Source organism: Pinus tabuliformis, chromosome J (assembly GCF_031772625.1).
Source record: "Pinus tabuliformis cultivar Carrire ecotype Pingquan chromosome J, CPIR1, whole genome shotgun sequence".
In the NCBI taxonomy this organism is placed as follows: Eukaryota; Viridiplantae; Streptophyta; class Pinopsida; order Pinales; family Pinaceae; genus Pinus; species Pinus tabuliformis.
In genome coordinates this window covers 1,062,231,074-1,062,254,290 of record NC_142295.1, presented here as the reverse complement: position 1 = coordinate 1,062,254,290, position 23,217 = coordinate 1,062,231,074, and the positions used below count along the sequence as shown (strand labels likewise).

The 23,217-nt window shown below is 30.6% G+C and overlaps 1 protein-coding gene across 1 annotated transcript; it reads right to left on the bottom strand.

The window, feature by feature from the left end:
- Nucleotides 1–289: 289 nt before the first annotated feature.
- On the bottom strand, nt 290–811 carry LOC149230622 (uncharacterized). The gene has a single exon (XM_089381362.1). The coding sequence runs from the start codon at nt 809–811 to the stop codon at nt 290–292; it is 522 nt and encodes a 173-aa protein (XP_089237488.1).
- Nucleotides 812–23,217: the final 22,406 nt, after the last annotated feature.

Here is a 23,217-nt window from a genome sequence, read left to right as displayed (position 1 = left end):
ATTATTTTTTGTTGTATTTCCTCCATTTCTTTCTCTAATTTTTGTTTTTCCTCCATGATGTTCCCAAACTCTTCCTTATTCCATTTTTTTATTTTCCCTTTGAGTTCTTTGAGTTTCAGATGGATAGTATGCATCTTCCCGTTCCCTTTCACTTTACTCTGGGTCCACCATTCTTCTATTTTCTGTAAGAATTGAGGGTTTCTAAGCCAAAATGTCTCGAATCTGAATGGTTTCTTACCAGTGTTCTTCTTGATATCAATTTCCAATCTAATCGGCCAGTGGTCTGAGCCTAAAGCCAGTGGTCTGAGCCTAAAGCCGGTAGAATTTTAGCTTCTATAAACACATCCCGGTTAAAAATTTGTTCAGATAGAAGGAACCTGTCTAATCTAGAAGCAATTTGATTTCTTCCTCCCCTCCTATTGTTCCATGTGTGTACACCATTAGTTGTAGGTATATCCACCAGCCTCTGTTCTGTGATCATCTCATTAAACTCCTCCATGTTCTGATACAGTCTCCTTAAGCCACCTTTCTTTTTGTCTATCATTCTAATCATATTAAAATCTCCTCCTACTATCCACAGTGTTCTAGGGAGAATTCTTCTAATAGCTTGCATATCCTTGAGAAAGTTCTTCCGTTCTCTTGGGATATGCGGTCCATAGACTCCTGAAATGAGTATTCGCTCCTCTGATCCTATCAATCTGAACAGGCCTGTGAGGATTCTGGGGAAGCTGATCCAATTTTCAAATAATACCTCCTCAGGGTTCCAGAGGATTGCCAAACCCCCTGTTGTTCCATCCGCATCTTGAGCCATTACCTCATATTGTAGTTTATTTCTTTTCATAATTTCTACCATCTATTGATGCCTAATTTTCGTTTCCTGGATTATCATTATGCTCGGTTTATCTTTCTTCAGTCTTTCCTTTAAGTACCTCTGCTTACCCTTACTATTTAGCCCTCTGATATTCCAGCTCGTGACTATCATTTATAACTTCTTTGGTGGTTGTTGAAATACCTCTGATAGAGGTATAAGCCTTCCTGAATTTACCAATATTTCTCCGACTGCTTCTATGGTTTCATTTAATGTTCGTCTTCCTCTCTTTCTGCCCCCCTTGCCAGTACCGTCCATTCCCAGGCTCTGGTTCCCTTGCGTCCCTACTTGATCCATTTGAATCTCTGAGGTGCTACCTTTCTTCTCCTTATATTTCTGGAATGTTTCTTTGTATAATTGTTTCTATTTTTCCGTGATGAATCTCTCATCTAAATTTTTCCATTCTTGAAGCAATTTCTTCATAATTCTTTCTTCTTCGTTCCCATTATCCTTTTGAGAGTCTGTTCCCATCTGTGTTTGCCCTGTTGTATTCCCCTGACTTTCTCCCATCTCTTCTTCCATCTCCGTGTTCTGAGTTATGCCCTGTCTTTTGTCTCTTTTATAATTTCCATTGGTTCATTCTCATTATCTTCCTGTTCTTTCCTTTCTCCCTCGTTTTCGTCTTCCTCCAGCTGGAGGACCTGAAACTTGTTTTTGTTTTCGAGTACTATAGATTTCCCCTTCTGTTGGATCCTTGTTCCTTCCTTGCCTAGTTTTTTTCCTTTGGACCTCCTGAAAGCCCTCATCCCCGGTATCCACTCCTTATGTTCTCCTTTGTTCTTCAACCTGTGTCCTTATTATTTTCGTTTCTTTGTTTAGTGGGCATTTCCTGTATAGATGTCCATACTCATGGCATCTTCTACACCTGAAGGGAATGTGCTCAAAATCGATTGGTTGCTGCCATATTTTGTCATGGTATTCTAGCTCTATATACTCCGGCAGTGGCTCTGCTATATTCATGTAAACACATATCCTTGCATACAAAGTATACTTTCCCCTCTTTGTTGACTCAGCAACCTTAACAAAAGTTCCACTATTTTGTAACTTTATTAAACCAAACATTATCATTATTTAATTCATGTTATTACTGTATTAATAATTTTAATTCATGTTATTACTATATTGTTTGTTTGTTTTATGTTTTTGGTAACACTACTTTGTTACACTATTATACTAATCATTATCATTATTTAATTCATGTTATTACTAAATTGTTTGTTTGTTCTATGCCTCATGTTTTACTAACTTGTAATACTATTTTCTAACACTATTATAATAATCATTATCATTTTTTAATTCATGTTATTACTATATTTTTTGTTTGTTTTATGTTTTATGTTATACTATTTTGTAACCCAATTTTGTAACACTATTATAATAATGATTATCATTATTTAGTTCATGTTATTACTATATTAATAATTTTAATTCATCTTATTACTATATTGTTTGTTTGTTTTAGGTTTTATGTTTTACTATATTGTAGCACTATTTTGTAACACTATTATACTAATCAATATCATTATTTAATTCATGTTATTACTATATTGTTCACTTGTTTTATATTTTATGTTTTACTATTTTGTAACAATATTATACTAATCATTCTCATTATTTATTCCATGTTATTACTATATTAAAGGTGATTTTAATTCATGTTATTACTATATTAATAATTTTAATTCATGTTATTACCATACTGTTTGTTTGTTTCATGTTTTATGTTTTACTATATTGTCGCACTATTTTTTAATAGTATTTTGTAACACTATTATACTAATCATTATAATTATTTAATTCATGTTATTACTATATTGTTTGTTTGTTTTATGTTTTACTATATTGTAGCACAATTTTGTAACACTATTATACTAATCAATATAATAATTTAATACATGTTATTACTATATTGTTCGTTTGTTTTATATTTTATGTTTTACTTTTTTGTAACACCATTATACTAATCATTATCATTATTTATTTCATGTTATTACTATATTAATAATTTTAATTCATGTTATTACAATATTGTTTGTTTGTTTTATGTTTTATGTTTTACTATTTTGTATCACTGTTTTATAACACTATTATAGTAATCATTATCATTATCTAATTCATGTTATTACTATATTGTTTGTTTCTTTTATGTTTTATGTTCTACTATTTTGTAACACTACTATACTAATCATTATCATTATTTAATTCATGTTTTTACTATATTGTTTGTTTCTTTTATGTTTTATGCTTTACTATTTTGTAACGCTATTTTGTAACACTATTATACTAATCATTATCTTTATTCAATTCATGTTATTACTATATTAATAATTTTAAGCCATGTTAGTACAATATTGTTTGTTTGTTTTATGTTTTATTTTTTACTATTTTATAACACTATTTTGTAACACTATTATACTAATCTTATCGTTATTTAATTCATGTTATTACTATATGGTCTGTTTGTTTTATGTTTTATGTTTTACTATATTGTACCACTATTTTTTAACACTATTATACTAATCATTATAATTATTTAATTCAAGTTATTATTATATTAATAATTTGAATTCATGTTATTACTATATTGTTTGTTTGTTTTATATTCTATGTTTTACTATATTGTAGCACTATTTTGTAACACTATTATACTGATCATTAAAATTATTTTATTCATGTTAATACTATATTGTTTGTTTCTTTTATGTTTTATGTTTTACTATTTTGTAACACTATTATACTAATCAACATCATTATTTAATTCATGTTGTTACTATATTGTTTGTTTTAAGTTTTATGTTTTACTATTTTGTAACACTATTATACTAATCATTATCATTATTTAATTCATGTTATTACTATATTAAAAATTTTAATTCATGTTATTACGATATTGTTTGTTTGTTTTATGTTTTATATTTTACTATTTTGTAACACTATTATACTAATCATTATCATTATTAAATTCATGTTATTACTATATTAATAATTTTAATTCATGTTACTACTATATTGTTTGTTTGTTCTATGTTTTATATTTTACTAATTTGTAACATTATTTTGTAACATTATTATACGAATAATTATCATTATTTAATTCATGTTATTACTATATTGTTTGTTTGTTTTGTGTTTTATGTTTTACTATATTGTAACACTATTATACTAATCATTATCATTATTTAATTCATGTTATTACTATATTAATAATTTTAATTCATGTTATTACTATATTGTTTGTTTGTTTTATGTTTTATGTTTTAGCATTTTGTAACACTATTATACTAATTAGTATCATTATTTAATTCATGTTATTACTGTATTGTTTGTTTATTTTATGTTTTATGTTTTACCATTTTGTAACACTATTATACTAATTAGTATCATTATTTAATTCATGTTATTACTATATTAATAATTTTTAGTCATTTTATAACTAGATTGCTTGTTTGTTCTAAGTTTTATGTTTTACTAATTTGTAACATTATTTTGTAACACTATTACAATAATCATTATCATTATGTAATTCATGTTATGACTATATTGTTTCTCTTTTTACGTTTTATGTTTTACTATATTGTAACACTATTTTGTAACAATATTATAATAATCATTATAATTATTTAATTCATGTTATTACTATATTGTTTGTTTGTTTTATGTTTTTTGTAACACTATTTTGTAACAATATTATACTAATCATTATCATTATTTAATTCATGTTATTACTATATTAATAATTTTAATTCATGTTATTACCATATTGTTTGTTTGTTTCATGTTTTATGTTTTACTATATTGTCGCACTATTTTGTAATGCTATTTTGTAACACTATTATACTAATCATTATAATTATTTAATTCATGTTATTACTATATTGTTTGTTTGTTTGTTTGTTTTATGTTTTACTATTCTATAACACTATTTTTTACACTATTATACTAATCATTATCATTATTTAGTTCATGTTATTGGTATATTAATAATTTTAATTCATGTTATTACTATATTGTTTGCTTGTTTTATGTTTTACTATATTGTAGCACAATTTTGTAACACTATTATACTAATCAATATAATTATTTAATTTATGTTATTAATATATTGTTTGTTTGTTTTATATTTTATGTTTTACTATTTTGTAACACTATTATACTAATCATTATCATTATTTATTTCATGTTATTACTATATTAATAATTTTAATTCATGTTATTACAATATTGTTTGTTTGTTTTATGTTTTATGTTTTACTATTTTATAACACTACTATACAAATCATTATCATTATTTAATTCATGTTATTACTATATTGTTTGTTTCTTTTATGTTTTATGTTTTACTATTTTGTAACGCTATTTTGTAACACTATTATACTAATCATTATCATTATTCAATTAATGTTATTACTATACTAATAATTTTAATTCATGTTATTACTATATTGTTTGTTTGTTTTATGTTTTGTGTTTTACTATATTGTACCACTATTTTTTAACACTACTATACTAATCATTATAATTATTTAATTCATGTTATTATTATATTAATAATTTGAATTCATGTTATTACTATATTGTTTATTTGTTTTATGTTCTATGTTTTACTATATTGTAGCACTATTTGTAAAACTATTATACTAATCATTATAATTATTTTATTCATGTTATTACTATATTGTTTGTTTGTTTTATGTTTTATGTTTTACTATTTTGTAACACTATTATACTAATCAATATCATTATTTAATTCATGTTATTACTATATTGTTTGTTTTAAGTTTTATGTTTTACTATTTTGTAACACTATTATACTAATCATTATCATTATTTAATTCATGTTATTACTATATTAAAAATTTTAATTCATGTTATTACGATATTGTTTGTTTGTTTTATGTTTTATGTTTTACTATTTTGTAACACTATTTTGTAGCACTATTTTGTAACACTATTATACTAATCATTATCATTATTAAATTCATGTTATTGCTATATTAATAATTTTAGTTCATGTTACTACTATATTGTTTGTTTGTTCTATGTTTTATGTTTTACTAATTTGTAACGCTATTTTGTAACATTATTATACTAATCATTATCATTATTTAATTCATATTATTACTATATCAATAATTTTAATTCATGTTATTACTATACTATTTGTTTGTTTTGTGTTTTTTGTAACACTACTTTGTAACACTATTATACTAACCATTATCATTATTTAATTCATGTTATTACTATATTAATAATTTTAATTCATGTTATTACTAAATTGTTTGCTTGTTCTATGCTTTATGTTTTACTAATTTGTAGCACTATTTTGTAACACTATTATACTAATCATTATCATTTTTTAATTCATGTTATTACTATATTAATAATTTTTATTCATTTTATTACTAGATTGCTTGTTTGTTCTATATTTTATGTTTTACTAATTTGTAACACTATTTTGTAACACTATTACAATAATCATTATCATTATGTAATTCACGTTATGACTATATTGAGTCTCTTTTTACGTCTTATGTTGTACCATATTGTAACACTATTTTGTAACAATATTATACTAATCATTATAATTATTTAATTCATGTTATTACTATATTAATAATTTTAATTCATGTTATTACCATATTGTTTGTTTGTTTTATGTTTTACGTTTTACTATATTATAACACTATTCTGTACCACTATTATACTAATCATTATCATTATTTAATTCATGTTATTACTATATTGTTTGTTTGTTATATGTTTTGTGTTTTACTATATTGTAACACTATTATACTAATCATTATCATTATTTAATTCATGTTATTACTATATTGTTTGTTTATTTTATGTTTTATGTTTACTATATTGTAACACTACTTTGCACACTTTTATACTAATCATTATAATTATTTAATTCATGTGACTACTATATTAATAATTTTAATTCATGTTATTAGTATATTGTTTGTTTTTTTTATGTTTTATGTGACATTATTTTGTAACACTATTATACTAAACATTATAATTCTTTAGTTTATGTTATTACTAATGATTTTAATTCATGTTATTACTATATTGTTTGTTTGTTTTATGTTTTTTGTTTTACTATATTGTAACACTATTATACTAATCAATATCATTATTTAATTCATGTTATTACTATATTGTACGTTTGTTTTATGTTTTATGTTTAATATTTTGTAATACTACTATACTAATCATTATCATTATTTAATTCATGTTATTACTGTATTTTTTATTTGTTTTATCTTTTATGTTTTACTGTTTTGTAAAACTATATTGTAACACTATTATACTAAACATTAACATTATTTAACTCATGTTATCACTATATTGTCTGTTTGTTTTATGTTTTATGTTTTACTATACTGTAACACTATTTTGTATCACTATTATACTAATCATTATCATTATTTAATTCAAGTTATTAATATATTAATAATTTTAATTCATTTTATTAGTATATTGTTTTTTTAATATCTTATGTTTTACAATATTGTAACACTATTTTGTAACACTATTATACTAATCATTATCATTATTTACTTCATGTTATTACTATATTGTTTGTTTGTCATATTTTTTATGTTTTACTATTTTGTAAGACTATTATACTAATCATTATCATTATTTAATTCATGTTATTACTGTATTGTTCGTTTGTTTTATGTTTTATGTTTTATTATTTTGTAACACTACTATACTAATCATTATCATTATTTAATTCACGTTATTAGCATATTGTTTGTTTGTTTTATGTTTTATGTTTTACTACTTTGCAACACTATTTTGTAGCACTATTATACTAATCATTATAATTATTTAATTCATGTTAATACTATATTAATAATTTTAATTCATGCTATTACTATCTTTTTTGTTTGTTTCATGTTTTATGTTTTACAATTTTGTAACACTATTTTGTAGCAATATTTTGTAACAATATTATACTAATCATTATCATTATTTAATTCATGTTATTACTATATTGTTTGTTTTTTTTATGTTTTATGTTTTACAATTTTGTAACACTATTTTGTAGCAATATTTTGTAACAATATTATACTAATCATTATCATTATTTAATTCATGTTATTACTATATTGTTTGTTTGTTTTATGTTTTATGTCTTACTATATTGTAACATTATTTTGTAACACTAATATACTAATCATTATAGTTATTTAATTCATGTTATTACTATATTAATAATTTTACTTCATTTTATTACTATATTGTTTGTTTGTTTTATGTTTTATGTTTTACTATTTTGTAACACTATTATACTAATCATTATCATTATTTAATTCATGGTATTACTATATTGTTTATTTGTTTTATGTTTTATCTTTTACTATTTGGCAACACTATTTTGTAACACTACTATAATAATCATTGTCATTATTTAATTCATGTTATTACTATATTGTTTGTTTGTTTTATGTTTTATGTTATACTATTTTGTAACACTATTATACTATTCATTATCATTATTTAGTTCATGTTATTACTATATTAATAATTTTAATTCATGTTATTACTATATTGTTTGTTTGTTTTATGTTTTATGTTTTACTATTTTGTAGCACTGTTATACTAATCTTTAACATCATTTAATTCATTTTATTACTATATTGTTTGTTTGTTTTATGTTTTTTGTAACCCTATTTTGTAACACTATTATAGCAATCATTATCCTTATTTAATTCATATTATTTCTATATTGTTTGTTTGTTTTATGTTTTGTGTTTTACTATTTTGTAACACTATGAATTTTGTAACACTTGTGCTACAACATAGTGTTATTGCTATATTGTTTGTTTGTTTTATGTTTTATGTTTTACTATTTTTTAACACTATGTTGTAACACTATTATACTAATGATTATGATTATTTAATTCATGTTATTACTATATTGTTTGTTTCTTTTATGTTTTATGTGTTACTATATTGGAACACTATTTTGTAGCACTATTATACTAATCATTATAATTATTTAATTCATGTTATTACTTCATTAATAATTTTAATTCATGTTATTACTATATTAATTACTTTAATACATCTTATTCCTATATTTTTTGTTTGTTTTATGTTTTATGTTTTACTATATTGTAACACTATTATACTAGTCAATATCATTATTTAATTCATGTTATTAGTATATTGTTCATTTGTTTTATGCTTTATGTTTTACTATTTTGTAACACTATTATACAAATCATTATAATTATATATTTCATGTTATTTCTATATTAATAATTTTAATTCATGTTATTACTATATTGTTTGTTTGTTTTATGTTTTATGTTTTACTATTCTGTAACAATATTTTGTAACACTATTTTACTAATCATTATCATTATTTGATTCATGTTATTACTATATTAATAATTTTAATTCATGTTATTACTATATTAATAATTTTAATCGATGTTATTACTATATTGTTTGTTTGTTTTCTGTTTTTTTTTTTACTATTTTGTAATACTATTATACTAATCTTATCATTATTTAATTCATGTTATTACTATATTAATAATTTTAATTCATGATATTACTATATTATTAATTTTAATTCATGTTATTGCTATATTAAGAGTTTTAATTCATTTTATTACTATATTGTTTGCCTATTTTATGTTTTACTTTTTACCATATTGTAACACTATTTTGTAACACTACCATACTAATCATTATTATTATTTAATTCATGTTATTACTATATTGTTTGTTTGTTTTATTTTTTACTATTTTGTAACACTATTATACTAATCATTAACATCATTTAATTCATGTTATTACTATATTAATAATTTTAATTCATCTTATTACTATATTGTTTATTTGTTTTATGTTTTATGTTTTATATTTTAGTATATTGTAACAGTATTTTGTAACATTATTATACTATTCATTATTATTATTTAATTAATGATATTACTATATTAATAATTTTAATTCATGTTATTACTACATTGTTTGTTTGTTTTATGTTTTATGCTTTACTATATTGTAACACTATTGTACTAATCATTATCATTATTTAATTCATGTTATTACTATATTGTTTGTTTGCTTTATTTTTTATGTTTTACTATTTTCTAACACTATTATACTAATCATTATCATTATTTAATTCATGTTATTACTATATTGTTTGTTTGTTTTATGTTTTACTATATTGTAACACTATTATGCTAATCATTATCATTTTTTAATTCATGTTATTACTATATTGTTTGTTTGTTTTATGTTTTATGTTTTATTATTTTGTAACACTATTATACTAATCATTGTGATCTAGGTGGGTGTTGGTGGCCACCCACCTATCCCATTTGGACCCCCACAATTGTTTCTTAGGCTGTGCAATTAAAAATAGTATATCGATGACAATACTACTCTAAATAATAAACAAAGTGAAGAAAAAGAAAAATATATTGCCAAAAAACTAGAAAACACATGGTAATTCTAAAAAAAATGTTTTCAAATCTTCATTGTAGATTTAGAAATCCATCCATTGGCCTAATAAACACTGCTACAAAGAATGGATAAGTGATTCAGTCTTAAGGAATTACTAGGCCTGTAATGCCCCAGGAAGATGTAAATATTTGAATTTATTGTGGCTAAAAGCTGAATATGACATTGTTAACTATTTTGGAATTTAATAATATTGTTATTATTTTTTTTATAACATAAGAAATGTTTTTGGAAAATGTTGGCAACTTCTGAATGGGAAGTTGGGAGAAACAGTTGTAGTGGATGCAACCCTAACTATCTCTTCTGACTGGAAAGGTTTCCAGGTGAGAGGGAGAAAAAAAAGGAACTTAGACTGTGCTGTAGTGGATAGATAGAAAAACAAAAAAAAAAAGAAAATGGCTAAGTCTAGTAAGGACCAAATAGCCAAGCACTGAGTGCAGATATCTTGCTAGGGACAGTGGTCCTGCAAGAAAGCAAGGGGGGAGATTCTGGTCTCGAAAGATGAATCTCAAGGTTGGGTGGCAAATTGAAGGAGACATAGGAAAGCTTAGAATCTGGAAGGCGTTACGAGTGGCCGAAACTCTGAAGGGACAGAGGTGAATAGTTCAGTGAAATAAGAACATCACAGGTATAAAAAAAAACTCTAATAGTTGTACATGATTAAGTTCTGTATTATTATTGAAATAAAAGAAGAACTGTAGTAGAAAGAAAGCATTAGAGTTAACTCTGTAAGTTCTGTATTATTATTCAAATGAAAGAAAGAACTGTAGCAGAAAGAAGACATTAGAGTTAACTCTGTAAGTTCTGTATTATTCTTGAAATGAAAGAGAGAACTGTAGCAGAAAGAAGACATTAGAACTAACTTTGTAAGTCCTATATCATTCTTGGAAAAAAAACTGTAGCAGAAAGAAAGCATTATAATTAATTCTGTAAGTTATGTGTTATTCTTGGAAATAAAAGAAAGAACTGTAGCAAAAGGAAAACATTAAGCCTCTGTACAAGATTAACTCTGTAATTAAAATGTATCCGTTAGCAAAAGGAAACATGAGCGATCCCTTCTAGAGGATTTAGGGAGAGAAGAAGATATATATAAACTGTTTAACATCAAAGACATGGTGTCTATGCTAAAATCTATTGAGGGGAGAAAAGCGACCCTAGGAAGCAGTCGTTGTAGTAGATTGACAATTCACAATTTGAAACCCTGGTGGGTGGGTGTAATTTTGAAACTATTATTATAAATTTCATACTCAGTAAATGAGTTAAGAGGCGATAACCTCCCTGATAGTGCTAACCATAAAGAGGAGGGTAGAAACCAAACGATACTGGTTCATAACATTAGTTGAGTACTATATGGAGGTATGGTATGGCGGAAATAGCGATTAATAAACTGCACACAGCTCTTACAACTAACAGGTGGATACGCGGACAAATATGTACATACACAGTATATAAAACGTAAAGAAAAATCCTCAGCTACGGATTGTAACCGTCAGGACACAGAGAGCTACGAAGGGAGGAAACCCCATAACAGGTAAACCAGCCCTTCAACGGTCACTATGTACATAGACCACCAAGACTACGCTGGGTGGGGTTCCACAAATATTTTTACAACAAATAATTAATTGAGAACACCAGATTTAATCAACAGACATAAGCATGGGGTGGAAGTACCAGAAAAGAACCAAAGATGATAAGCATAGAGAAATGGAAAAATGCCATACATTTCAACCTTTATTTCAAATTCAGTTCAACCATTAAATCGTATAACAGTCTGAGCAGGGACTGTTATGCTTCATAGAACTAAAACATTTAAACAGTAAACAGGAATGAAATCCATATCATTGAATACACAGTTGTACATAGCTTGAAATCATCATTTAAGAACAGTTGGGGATAACTCTGTGACGATGGGTTATACATATAAACATTGCAAAGAGAGTAATTAACCAAGGCGCCTCTAGCAACTACACTCAGGAGTTCCTAAGATCACTTCATGGAACCTGGTAAGCACATTTGATACAACCTGGTAGGTCCTAGAAAGGTTCATGATGGGTAACCAAATATACACAAGTTACATCAGAACAACACTATTCAACCGATGTCAAGAACCTATAACAAAACCCTCTACCGAGTAAAAGGGGAATAGCTCTCAACCCCGACAGCTCGTGGCTGTACAAAAAAAATTACTATGATAACTCAACCAGCCATCAAACCCTTAGAACGTGGAAGGCTATGTAATAGAACCAGTGTAGCCAACCATCTCAGACTCACATCCTTTGAAGAATCAAACTCATTCCAAAAAAATTAACCATGTGGGAGCAAACCCTTACCTGGGTTTCGTGAGCAAGGAAAACCAGTGAGATGCCACCTCGTGGCCTCGCCTGAGGTTCTCGGACGTGGGAGACAAGCTCTACAACCAATTGCACAGCATTACAAATTTGGTTGGCAGGTAAAAAAATTGAAGCGTTCAATAGTAAAACAACTCCAGTTATGAAAATGCCACAATGCAGTAAAACAGAAATATATATACCTGGAATTTTCGACATGAAAGAGTCACCATATGCTCCTGCTGGGTGGTTTTCCAAATCATTCCAAGGTCTGGCGACGGATAGAGCAGGACTGTAGAAAACCATGAGGAGGAGCAAAGCCAAGCCAAATGGTGGAGGCGATAATGCAACCCGATAACCAAGAGATGAATGAACCAAACCATGTAAGGGATTGTACCATCAGTTAGTGTGGCGATGGGCTCGAGGTAATCGACTCTGGGTAGAGGAACCTACTCGTGCCACGTAGAGGGCTGAGTAGGGAGAATTAACATCGATAGCCAGAGCCTTAATAGCAATATGTACAACATAACCAAAATTTATCCAATAAAATTGCCAAGTGTAATAAACATCTGCTATGACACTGATAATGAAAAGGCGGGAGATTTCTAGGTACACTTGGAGTTAATTAACCCTGATCCTAATGTACCTGTCAGCAACTCCGCCATGAAACAATAGTTTAGAAGTTGGAAAACTTCACTGATGACTGAAATAGTAAAATAGTGCGGACTTATTAACTCCATAGTGTTATTCCTAAAAAAATTTACGAGGTAGTTTTTGGGAGACATGACAGTTGGTATCAGAGCCCAGTTACAAAATTGAGGCCTCTGGGAATGGAAGGTTGACTACAGAAAATAACATATACAATTTATTTTGACTTTATTTGTGCAATTCAAGAAAACAGTGAGTGTGTTAACTTTTTCTTTCTGTCACCTTCTTTCTGTCAAGAAACAGAACAGGAAATCAGGAGACTGCCAGTATGAGAAGAGCGGACAGTACATCACATAGGTATGGGATGGGTCAGGGACCCATACCTACTCCTGAGAGTAATCCAAGCTATGGGTACAGCTCAGAGAGGAAGCTTGCAATACAAACCAGGCTACTTTGGAAATGGTGCACGAATTGAAAAAAGAAATGGCCCGGTTACGTGAAGATAATGAATGACTAACGATGGAACAAGAAAGAATTATGAAAAGCCTATCTGACAGATAGAACCAGCCGCCAGTTAATCCCAGTGTGGAACAACAGAGAATATCAGAAGAATAGAACCACCATATAGAACCTGAAGGGTCCGAAGAGAGGGAGGAACGATCTGATAATGCATCTGAACAACAAACCTCAAAAAGGCAACGAATAGAGTTGCAAGGAGAGTTTCATAAGATTAAACCGCCGCACTTCAATGGGGAATAGGAGGAAGCAGCTGAGGCATGGTTGATTAATATGAACAAATATTTCCAGTTATACGAATATGATCACAACCTTAAGGCACGGATGGCCATTTTCCAACTGCAAGGAAAAGCTACCCTATGGTGGGAAGAAGTTAAGATCGTAAAAGCAGTAAGCAAACATACCATAACTTGGGAGAAATTTCAAAGGTACTTCAAAGAAAGATACCTGACTGAGTGTTTTTACGACAAAAAGGCAAGGGAATTCAATGACTTGCGGTTGGGGCAGCAGATCATGGACAAATTTATCACCCGATTTACTTCCTTAGTTCGTTATGTGCCTTATATTAGAGAAGAAAAAGCTAAGGTGCAAAGATTTGTTAGTAGTTTACCACTGTATATGCGGGAAAGGATTGAGTTTGACAATCCAAAGACAATGGATGAAGCTATCCGTAAAGCCAGGATTTGTTACCAGCAGAGTAAACAAAAAGGAGAAGTTCCAGGCAAAAGATGGAATGAGAAAAGAGGTAATAAGTCAACTGGAAACAGTAAAGGAAATCGCAGTGGTGGAAGCAAGGGATTTGGCAAGGGGCAGAACAACAGACTATATAGAAAAACGCATTCAGATCCAAGCAAAACAGTGAGTCCAGAGTCGACGAATAGCTTGCAAGATTGGACAGCGAAGGTATAGCAAGACCCCCAGTACAGTGTTGGGGTTGTGGAGGGCCTCACTATGTCAAAAACTGTCTGCAGCGAAAGGGAACTGAACAGTTATCCCAAATCCATGAAGCATTGACAGTCGGTGATGTAGGACATAGCATACCAAGGATTAATGCAGTCATGGATGATCGTTAGGCGAAGTACCAGCCGACCATGGTGGAATTTGAAGGTAAAATTTCAGACCTTACTGTAGCTATTTTAATTGACCCTGGAGCCATATTAAGTTATATTAGTCCTAAGGTAGTAGAACATTGTAAACTGCAACCTATTAAATTCAAGAATCTGTGGCTAGTACAGTTGGCTAGAGGGGCCAAGAGGCGAGTGCGGGCAAAAGTCAATAACTGCTCTTCAACAATAGCAGGGCAGCCAGTAATGGCAGATTTGAATGTGCTTCCCCTTGGTTCATATGATGTTCTAATCGGTATGGACTGGTTAGAAAAGCACTGGTCAATGGTCAATTGCAAGACAAAGACTATTTATTATAGGGATGAACTTGGAGCTAGGCAAGAGATGCCAGGAATTAAGCGGCCAGTATAGGTTCGACCAATAACCACATCTTAGTTAGCGAAATGAATCAGGAAGGGATGTCATATTTATGCCATCCAAGTGGGCAATGCTGACTCGAAGGATAAGACAGCCACATTGGACAACATCCTAGTCATACAAGAATTTTCTGATGTGTTTCCGGAAGAGATTCCTAGACTGCCACCTAAGAGGGATATAGACTTTACTATCGAATTGGTATTAGGGGCAGCCTCAGTATCCCGAGCACCCTACAGAATGAGTATACCTGAGTTGACAGAGTTAAAAATGCAGCTACAGGAGCTGTTAGACAAAAACTATATTCGTCCCAGCGTGTCTCCTTGGGGAGCTCCAATATTGTTTGTTAAGAAAAAAGACAGGACTCTTCGCATGTGTATAGATTATCGTCAGGTGAATAAACTGACAATCAAAAACAAGTATCCTCTACCTCAGATTGATGAATTGTTCGACCAAGTGAAAGGTGCCACAGTATTCTCCAAGATCGATTTGTGATCAGGTTATCACCAAATTAGGATTAAGGAAGAGGACATCGCTAAAACAACTTTTAGAACAAGGTATGGGCATTACGGGTTTGTGGTGCTACCCTTTGGGTTGACTAACGCCCCCGCAAATTTCATGTGCTTGATGAACAACATATTTCATCAATGTTTGGACAGATTTGTGCTGATATTTATCGATGATATATTGATATATTCCTGTACCATGGAAGAGCACAAGGAGCACCTCAGATTGGTGCTGCAAACTCTCCGAGAACGCTAGTTATATGCCAAGTTCAGCAAGTGTGACTTCTTCAAGGAAGAAATATAGTATCTGGGCCATATAATCACAAAGGAAGGGATCGAAGTGGACCCTGAAAAGATAAAGACCATAATGGAGTGGCCCATACTGAAAGATGTAGCAGACATCAGGTCCTTTATGGGGCTAGCTGGTTATTACAGACGATTTGTGGAAGGTTTCTCAAGGGTAGCGTATCCTATCACCTCCTTACAAAAGAAAGGAAGAGCATTCAGATGGACCCCGGAATGTCAGAGAAGTTTTGAGCAGCTTAAGCGCCTGCTCACCACCGCACCCATTTTGAGCATAGCTGATCCTAATAAGGACTATGTGGTGTGCACTGATGCAAGCAAGGAAGGTGTGGGAGGCGTGTTGATGCAAGAAGGGAAAGTAATTGCTTACGAGTCAAGGAAACTAAAATAGCATGAGCATAAATATTCTTCTTATGACTTAGAGTTGGTAGCTATCATACACGCTTTGAAGATGTGGCGACATTATCTTATGGGAAGGAAATTTTTGTTACTAACAGACCACCACAGCCTGGCCAATTATTTTAGCCAGCCCACTTTAATTGCTAGGCAAGCACGGTGGGTAGATTTCTTAAGTGGTTTTGACTTTGAAATCAAACATCTGAAGGGGAAAGAAAACAGGGTGACCGACGCGTTAAGTCGGAAATTACAATGTTTGTACGCAATTTCCTTCAGCGAATGGAAAAATCCCTTCGAGGAAATGATAAAGAAGGTAGCAGAACAAGACACTGTATACCAACAAGTAAAACAACAAGTACAACAGTTTACCAACAAGGAAAAATGGCAAGGCTACGAGGTGGATGATGTTGGAACATTGTACTACAAGAAAAGGCTATATGTACCTAATCAAAACAACGTTAAAAACCTGATTCTGGATGAATTTCGCATCAGCCACTATGCTGGACACCCAGGATATTAGAAAATGATCACTGCACTTCGAAAAGAATATTACTAGCCAGGTATGAAGAAGAATGTGGCCAAGTATCTGGCATGATGTTTAGAGTGCCAACAAATTAAGGCAGAGCATCAACATCCAGCGGAGCTATTGCAGCCATTACCCATTCCGAAGTGGAAGTGGGAAACCATTTCCATGGATTTCATAACGGGGTTGCCTAAGACAAAGAAGAATAACGATTCTATTATGGTGGTGGTGGACAAACTGAGTAAGGCAGCACATTTTATACCTATGCAATCTACCTACAGAGTTGTATATATTGCCCATATCTTCATGCAAAATGTGTTTAAATTGCATGGACTCCCGAAGACGATAATTTCAGACCAGGACATGAAATTCACGTCGGCCTTTTGGAAGACATTATTTGCGGAATTAGGAACACAGCTGAAATTCAGTACAGCGTATCACCCCCAGACCGACGAACAAATAGGGCCGGTGAACCAAGTGGTAGAAGACATGTTAAGGGCGTATGTAATGCATCAACCAATGCAATGGGAGGAGTATTTACACTTGTTTTAGTTTGCATACAATAACGGCTATCATACCTCGTTACAGATGAGCCCCTTTGAGGTTTTGTAGGGGCGGATGTACCGCACACCCTCAAGCTAGGGTGGGCCTGAAGATAAATTAAGGTTAGGGCTAGAAATGCTTAAGGAAATGGTCAAAAAGCTGTGGTCTAATTTGAAAGCTGCTCAGGATAGGAAAAAGAACTTTGTCGACCGAAAGAGGAGGTTTAAAGAATACCAAGTCGGTGACCATGTGTATGTGAGAATTCAAGCAAGAAGGAGTACATTGCAATGGAGTAGGTGTACCAAGTTGGAACCTCGATATTGTGGACCATTCCAGGTCTTGGCAAGAATTGGGTCGGTGGCTTACCAGCTCCCCCTGCCAAGTCACATTCTGGTCCACAATGTCTTCCATGTACTTGTATTAAAAAAATATGTTTATGACCCTAAACATGTGATCATATGGCAGGATATACAGGTGAGGATTATTTCCAGTAGACCAGTCTAAAAGTTTTCCTTTTAAGAAACTGACTTAGAATATTCCACGTTGCAGGTCAAACCGGAAGGAGAAGTCTTGGTCGAGCCGCTGAGCATTCTCGACCAGAGAGAAGTACAGTTGCGGAAGCGAGCTATTATCCAAGTTAAAGTGCAATGGCAACACTATGGGCCTGATGAGGCCACTTGGGAAGATGAAGAGTTCATGAGGAAAGCTTACCCGGAGTTGTTCTTGGTCAACGGACATCGGGACGATGTCTAATTTCAGGAGGGGCAGATGTAATGCCCTAGGAAGATGTAAATATTTAAATTTACTGTGGTTAAAAACTGAATATGACATTGTTAAATGTTTTGGAATTTAATAATATTGTTATTTTTTTTTTTATAACATAAGAAATGTTTTTGGAAAATGTTGGAAACTTCTGAATGGGAAGTTGGGAGAAACAGTTGCGGTGGATGCAACCCTAACTATCTCTTCTGACAGGAAAGGTTTCTGGGGGAGAGGGAGAAAAAAAAGGAAGTTAGACTGTGCTGTAGAGGACAGACAGAAAAACAAAAAAAAAGAAAATGGCTAAATCCAGTAAGGACCAGATAGCCAAGCACTGAGTGCAGATATCTTGCAGGGGACAGTGGTCCTGCAAGAGAGCACGGGGGGAGATTCTAGTCTCGAAAGACAAATCTCAAGGTTGGGTGGAAAATTGAAGCAGGAGACATAGGAAAGCTCAGAATTTGGAAGGCGTTACGAGTGGCCGAAGCTCCGAAGGGACAGAGGTGAATTGTTCAGTGAAATAAGCACATCACAGGTATCAAACAAAAACTCTAATTGCTATGCACGATTAAGTTCTGTATTATTATTGAAATAAAAGAAGAACTGTAGTAGAAAGAAAGCATTAGAGTTAACTCTGTAAGTTCTGTATTATTCTTGAAATGAAAGAAAGAACTGTAGCAAAAAGAAGACATTAGAGTTAACTATGTAAGTTCTGTATTATTCTTGAAATGAAAGATAGAACTATAGCAGAAAGAAGACATTAGAACTAACTATGTAAGTTCTGTATTATTATTGAAAAAAAGAACTATAGTAGAAAGAAAGAATTAGAATTAATTCTGTAAGTTTTGTATTATTCTTGGAAATAAAAGAAAGAATTGTAGCAGAAGGAAAACATTAAGCCTCTGTACAAGATTAACTTTGTAATTAAAATGTACCCGTTAACAAAAAGAAACATGAGTGATCCCTTATAGAGGATTTAGGGAGAGAAGAAGATATATATAAACTGTTTAACATCTGAGACAGGGTGTCTACGCTAAACTCTGTTGAGGGGAGAAAAGTGACCCTAGGAAGCGGTCGTTGTAGTAGATTGACAATTCACAATTTGAAACCCTGGTGAGTGGGTGTAATTTTGAAACTATTATTATAAATTTCATAGTCAGCAAATGAGTTAAGAGGCGAGAACCTCCTGATAGTGCTAACCAGAACGAGGAGGGTAGAAACCAAATCATACCAGTTCATAACATTCGTCGAGTACTATATGAAGGTATGGTATGGCATAAACACCGATTAATAAACTGCACACAGCTCTTACAACTAACAGGTGGATAGGTGGAAAAATATGTACATATACAGTATATAAAACGTAAAGAAAAATCCTCGGCTACAGATTGTAACCGTCAGGCCATAGAGAGCTGTGAAGGGAGGAAACCCCATAATAGGTAAACCAGCCTGTCAAGGGTCACCGTGTACATAGACCGCCAAGACTACGCTGGGTGGGGTTCCACAACTATTTTTACTGCAAATAATTAATTTAGAACACTAGATTTAATCAACTGACATAAGCATGGGGTGGAAGTACCAGAAAGGAACCAAAGACGATAAGCACAGAGAAGTGGAAACAATGCCATACATTTCAACCTTTATTTCAAATTCAGTTGATTCATTAAATCATATAACAGTCTGAGCAGGGACTGTTATAATTCATAGAACTAAAACATTTAAACAGTAAACATGAATGAAATCCATATCATTAAATACACAATTGTACATAGCTTGAAATCATCATTTAAGAATAGTTGGGGATAACTCTGTGATGATGGGTTATACAAATAAACATTGCAAAGAGAGTAATTAACTAAGGCGCCTCTAGAAACTACACTCCAGGTGTTCTTGAGAGTGCTTCATAGCACCTGGTAAGCACATTTGATACAACCCAGTAGGTCCCGGAAAGGTTCATGATGGGTAACCAAATATACACAAGTTACATCAGAACAACACTGTTCAACCGATGTCAAGAACCTATAACAAAACCCTCTGCCGAGTAAAATGGGAACAACTCTCAACCCCGACAGCTCGTGGCTGTACAAAAAAATTACTCTGATAACTCAACCAGCCATTAAACCCTTGGAACATGGAAGGCTGTGCAATAGAACTAGTGTAGCCAACCATCTCAGACTCACATCCTCTGAAGAATCAAACTCATTCCAAAAAGATTAACCAGGTGGTAGCAAATCCTTACCTAAGTTTCGTGAGCAAGGAAAACCAGTGAGATGCTGCCCCGTGGCCTTGCCTGAGGTTCTAGGATGTGGGAGACAAGCTCTACAACCAGTTGCACATCATTACGAATTTGGTTAGCAGGTAAAAAAATTGAAGCTTTCAGCAGTAAAACAACTCTAGTTATGAAAATGCCACAATGCAGTAAAACAGAAATATATATACCTAAAATTTTCAACATGAAAGAGTCACGATATGCTCTTGCCAAGTGGTTTTCCAAATCATTCCAAGGTCTGGTGACAGACAAAGAAGAACTGCAGAAAACCATGAGGAGGAGCAGAGCCAATCCAAACGGTGGAGGCGATAATGCAACCCGATAACCAAGCGACGAATGAACCAAACCATGTAAGGGATTGTACCATCGGATAGTGTGGCGATGGGATCAAGGTAATCGACTGCGGGTAGAGGAACTTGCTCGTGCCATGTAGAGGGCCGAGTAGTGCCACGTAGAATTAACCAAAATGTACTCAATAAAACTCCCAAGTGTAATAAACATCCACTATGATACTGATAACAAAAAGGCGGGATATTTCTAGGTACACTTGGAGTTAATGAACCCAGAGCCTAATGTACCAGTCAGTAACTCCGCCGTGAAACAATAGTTTAGAAGCTGGAAAACTTCACTGATGACCGGAATAGTAAAAGAGTGCGGGCTTATTAACTCCATAGTGTTATTCCTAAAAAAATTTACGGAGTAGTTTTTGGGAGACATGACAAGGCCCAAGAGAAATACTTCATCTATATTTAAATATGTAGACGCATACATGTTATAGGCTTTAAAAATGTGTTCAACCACATAAGCTATTGTAATGTTTGTATTTCGCTATTTAAAAGGTTTTCAAAATACTCTCTTTATCTTTTTCTAAACTTTTAAAGTTGTTTTATAAAACTCACCCATTGGATTTTCGGAATTCTTCATTTTCTCAATCTTGTTGCTTTTATTTTTAATTTTTGTTCTATTTAAAAAAAAAAATGGATCTAGTTTAGACTTTTTGATTTTTAAAAGTAAATATATAATTATTTAAAAGTTTTTTTAATTAATGGAATTTAAGTATTTAGTGTTTTGGTTTTTATATTTCATTGGGTTTTTCCAAAAATATAAATTTATTTTAAATTTAAATTTATGAGGTAAAATAAAAAATTAAGATACTAAAATATATATTGTAAACATCTAAAAAAAACTACACATTGAAACATATTAAATATTATCTTTTAGTAATATAATAATAATTTATTTATTTTTTTGTAATATAATAATAATAATTATTTGTTAATTTATATTATTACTATATTAATAATCGTAATATTGATATCATGTATATCTTAATTTTTTATTTTATTTATGATAAGTCATATTTAGGAATATCTTTAATAAAAAATGTAAAATATATTTTATTATTTTACTTAAAAATAAACAACACCCAATAAAAACTCGGACATCCTAACTTTCCTAATAAAGTAATTGTAAAAAAATAAAGAGATTGAAATATCACACACTGGTCATTTTTTATTTAATTTAATATTTTCTTTTAAAAGTCCCCTCAAATCATGGTTATCAGTCACCCTTTTAGTTAAATTATTTAAAACATATTTTAACTAATTGGCATTATATATATTCATTGTGGTATATCTCGCCGCTAGTTTTTATATCATTTACCCTTAGTTTTTATATCATTTACACTAGATGGTATTTATCTCTCACCCTATATTATCAATGTGTATCTTCTCTTTCCTTTTCATATATAACTACTATTTCTTTTTGATTCAAAAAGACAACACAGAGTTCTTTTCCTCTTGTAACTTTTTGTGTCTCCTTCGGCATAATTACTCAATTAGTTTTCCCTAACAATTAGAGGTTAATCTCTGATGTTACCCTCCAACATATTTATGAGAGACGTAACTTCTCATTAATTACCATTTTTCTTTATGTTGTAAACAAAACAATAATTCAACACATGTTTTTCTCCATTTCCCTTAAATAGAAAACTAATACCTAAAAAGTAGAAGGGATAATTATAAATAAAAAAATTACCATTAAGGAGGGTTCTTAGATGTGAGATTCAATCCCCAATTTACATATGAGAGTTAAGGAAATTAATTATGGAACAAAATGGCGTGAAAATTTGTCTCTTTTTGTGGAAACTAGTAGATGCATAGATTTTAAGGCCTTCATAAATGCGTGGGACCCATTGTAGTGGTTGTATGAGATTTGTAATGGTGGTATGAGCTTCAAAATCTAATGTAATGGCTCCGTGAGAATTTAAGGTTTTTACCTTTGTTATAAGGGCAAGCTCATCAACTTTTGTGATTTCTCATCTTTTTATTTGTTATAAGGGCAAGCTCATCAGCTTTTGTGAGTTGACTTATCTACTTTTTTATAACGACAAGATTATCAATTTTTTTGCTTTCTTTTTTTATAATGACAAGATTATTAACTTTTGTGTTTTTTTTTTCTTGATTTTCTGGTGTATTTCTTGTTTTCTTTACTGTTTTTTTGTTGGGCTCGTCACTTTGTTTTCAGGATGTTTTTCCTTTTAAGTAATTTTGTTATATTCTCCATTTTTTTATATAATTT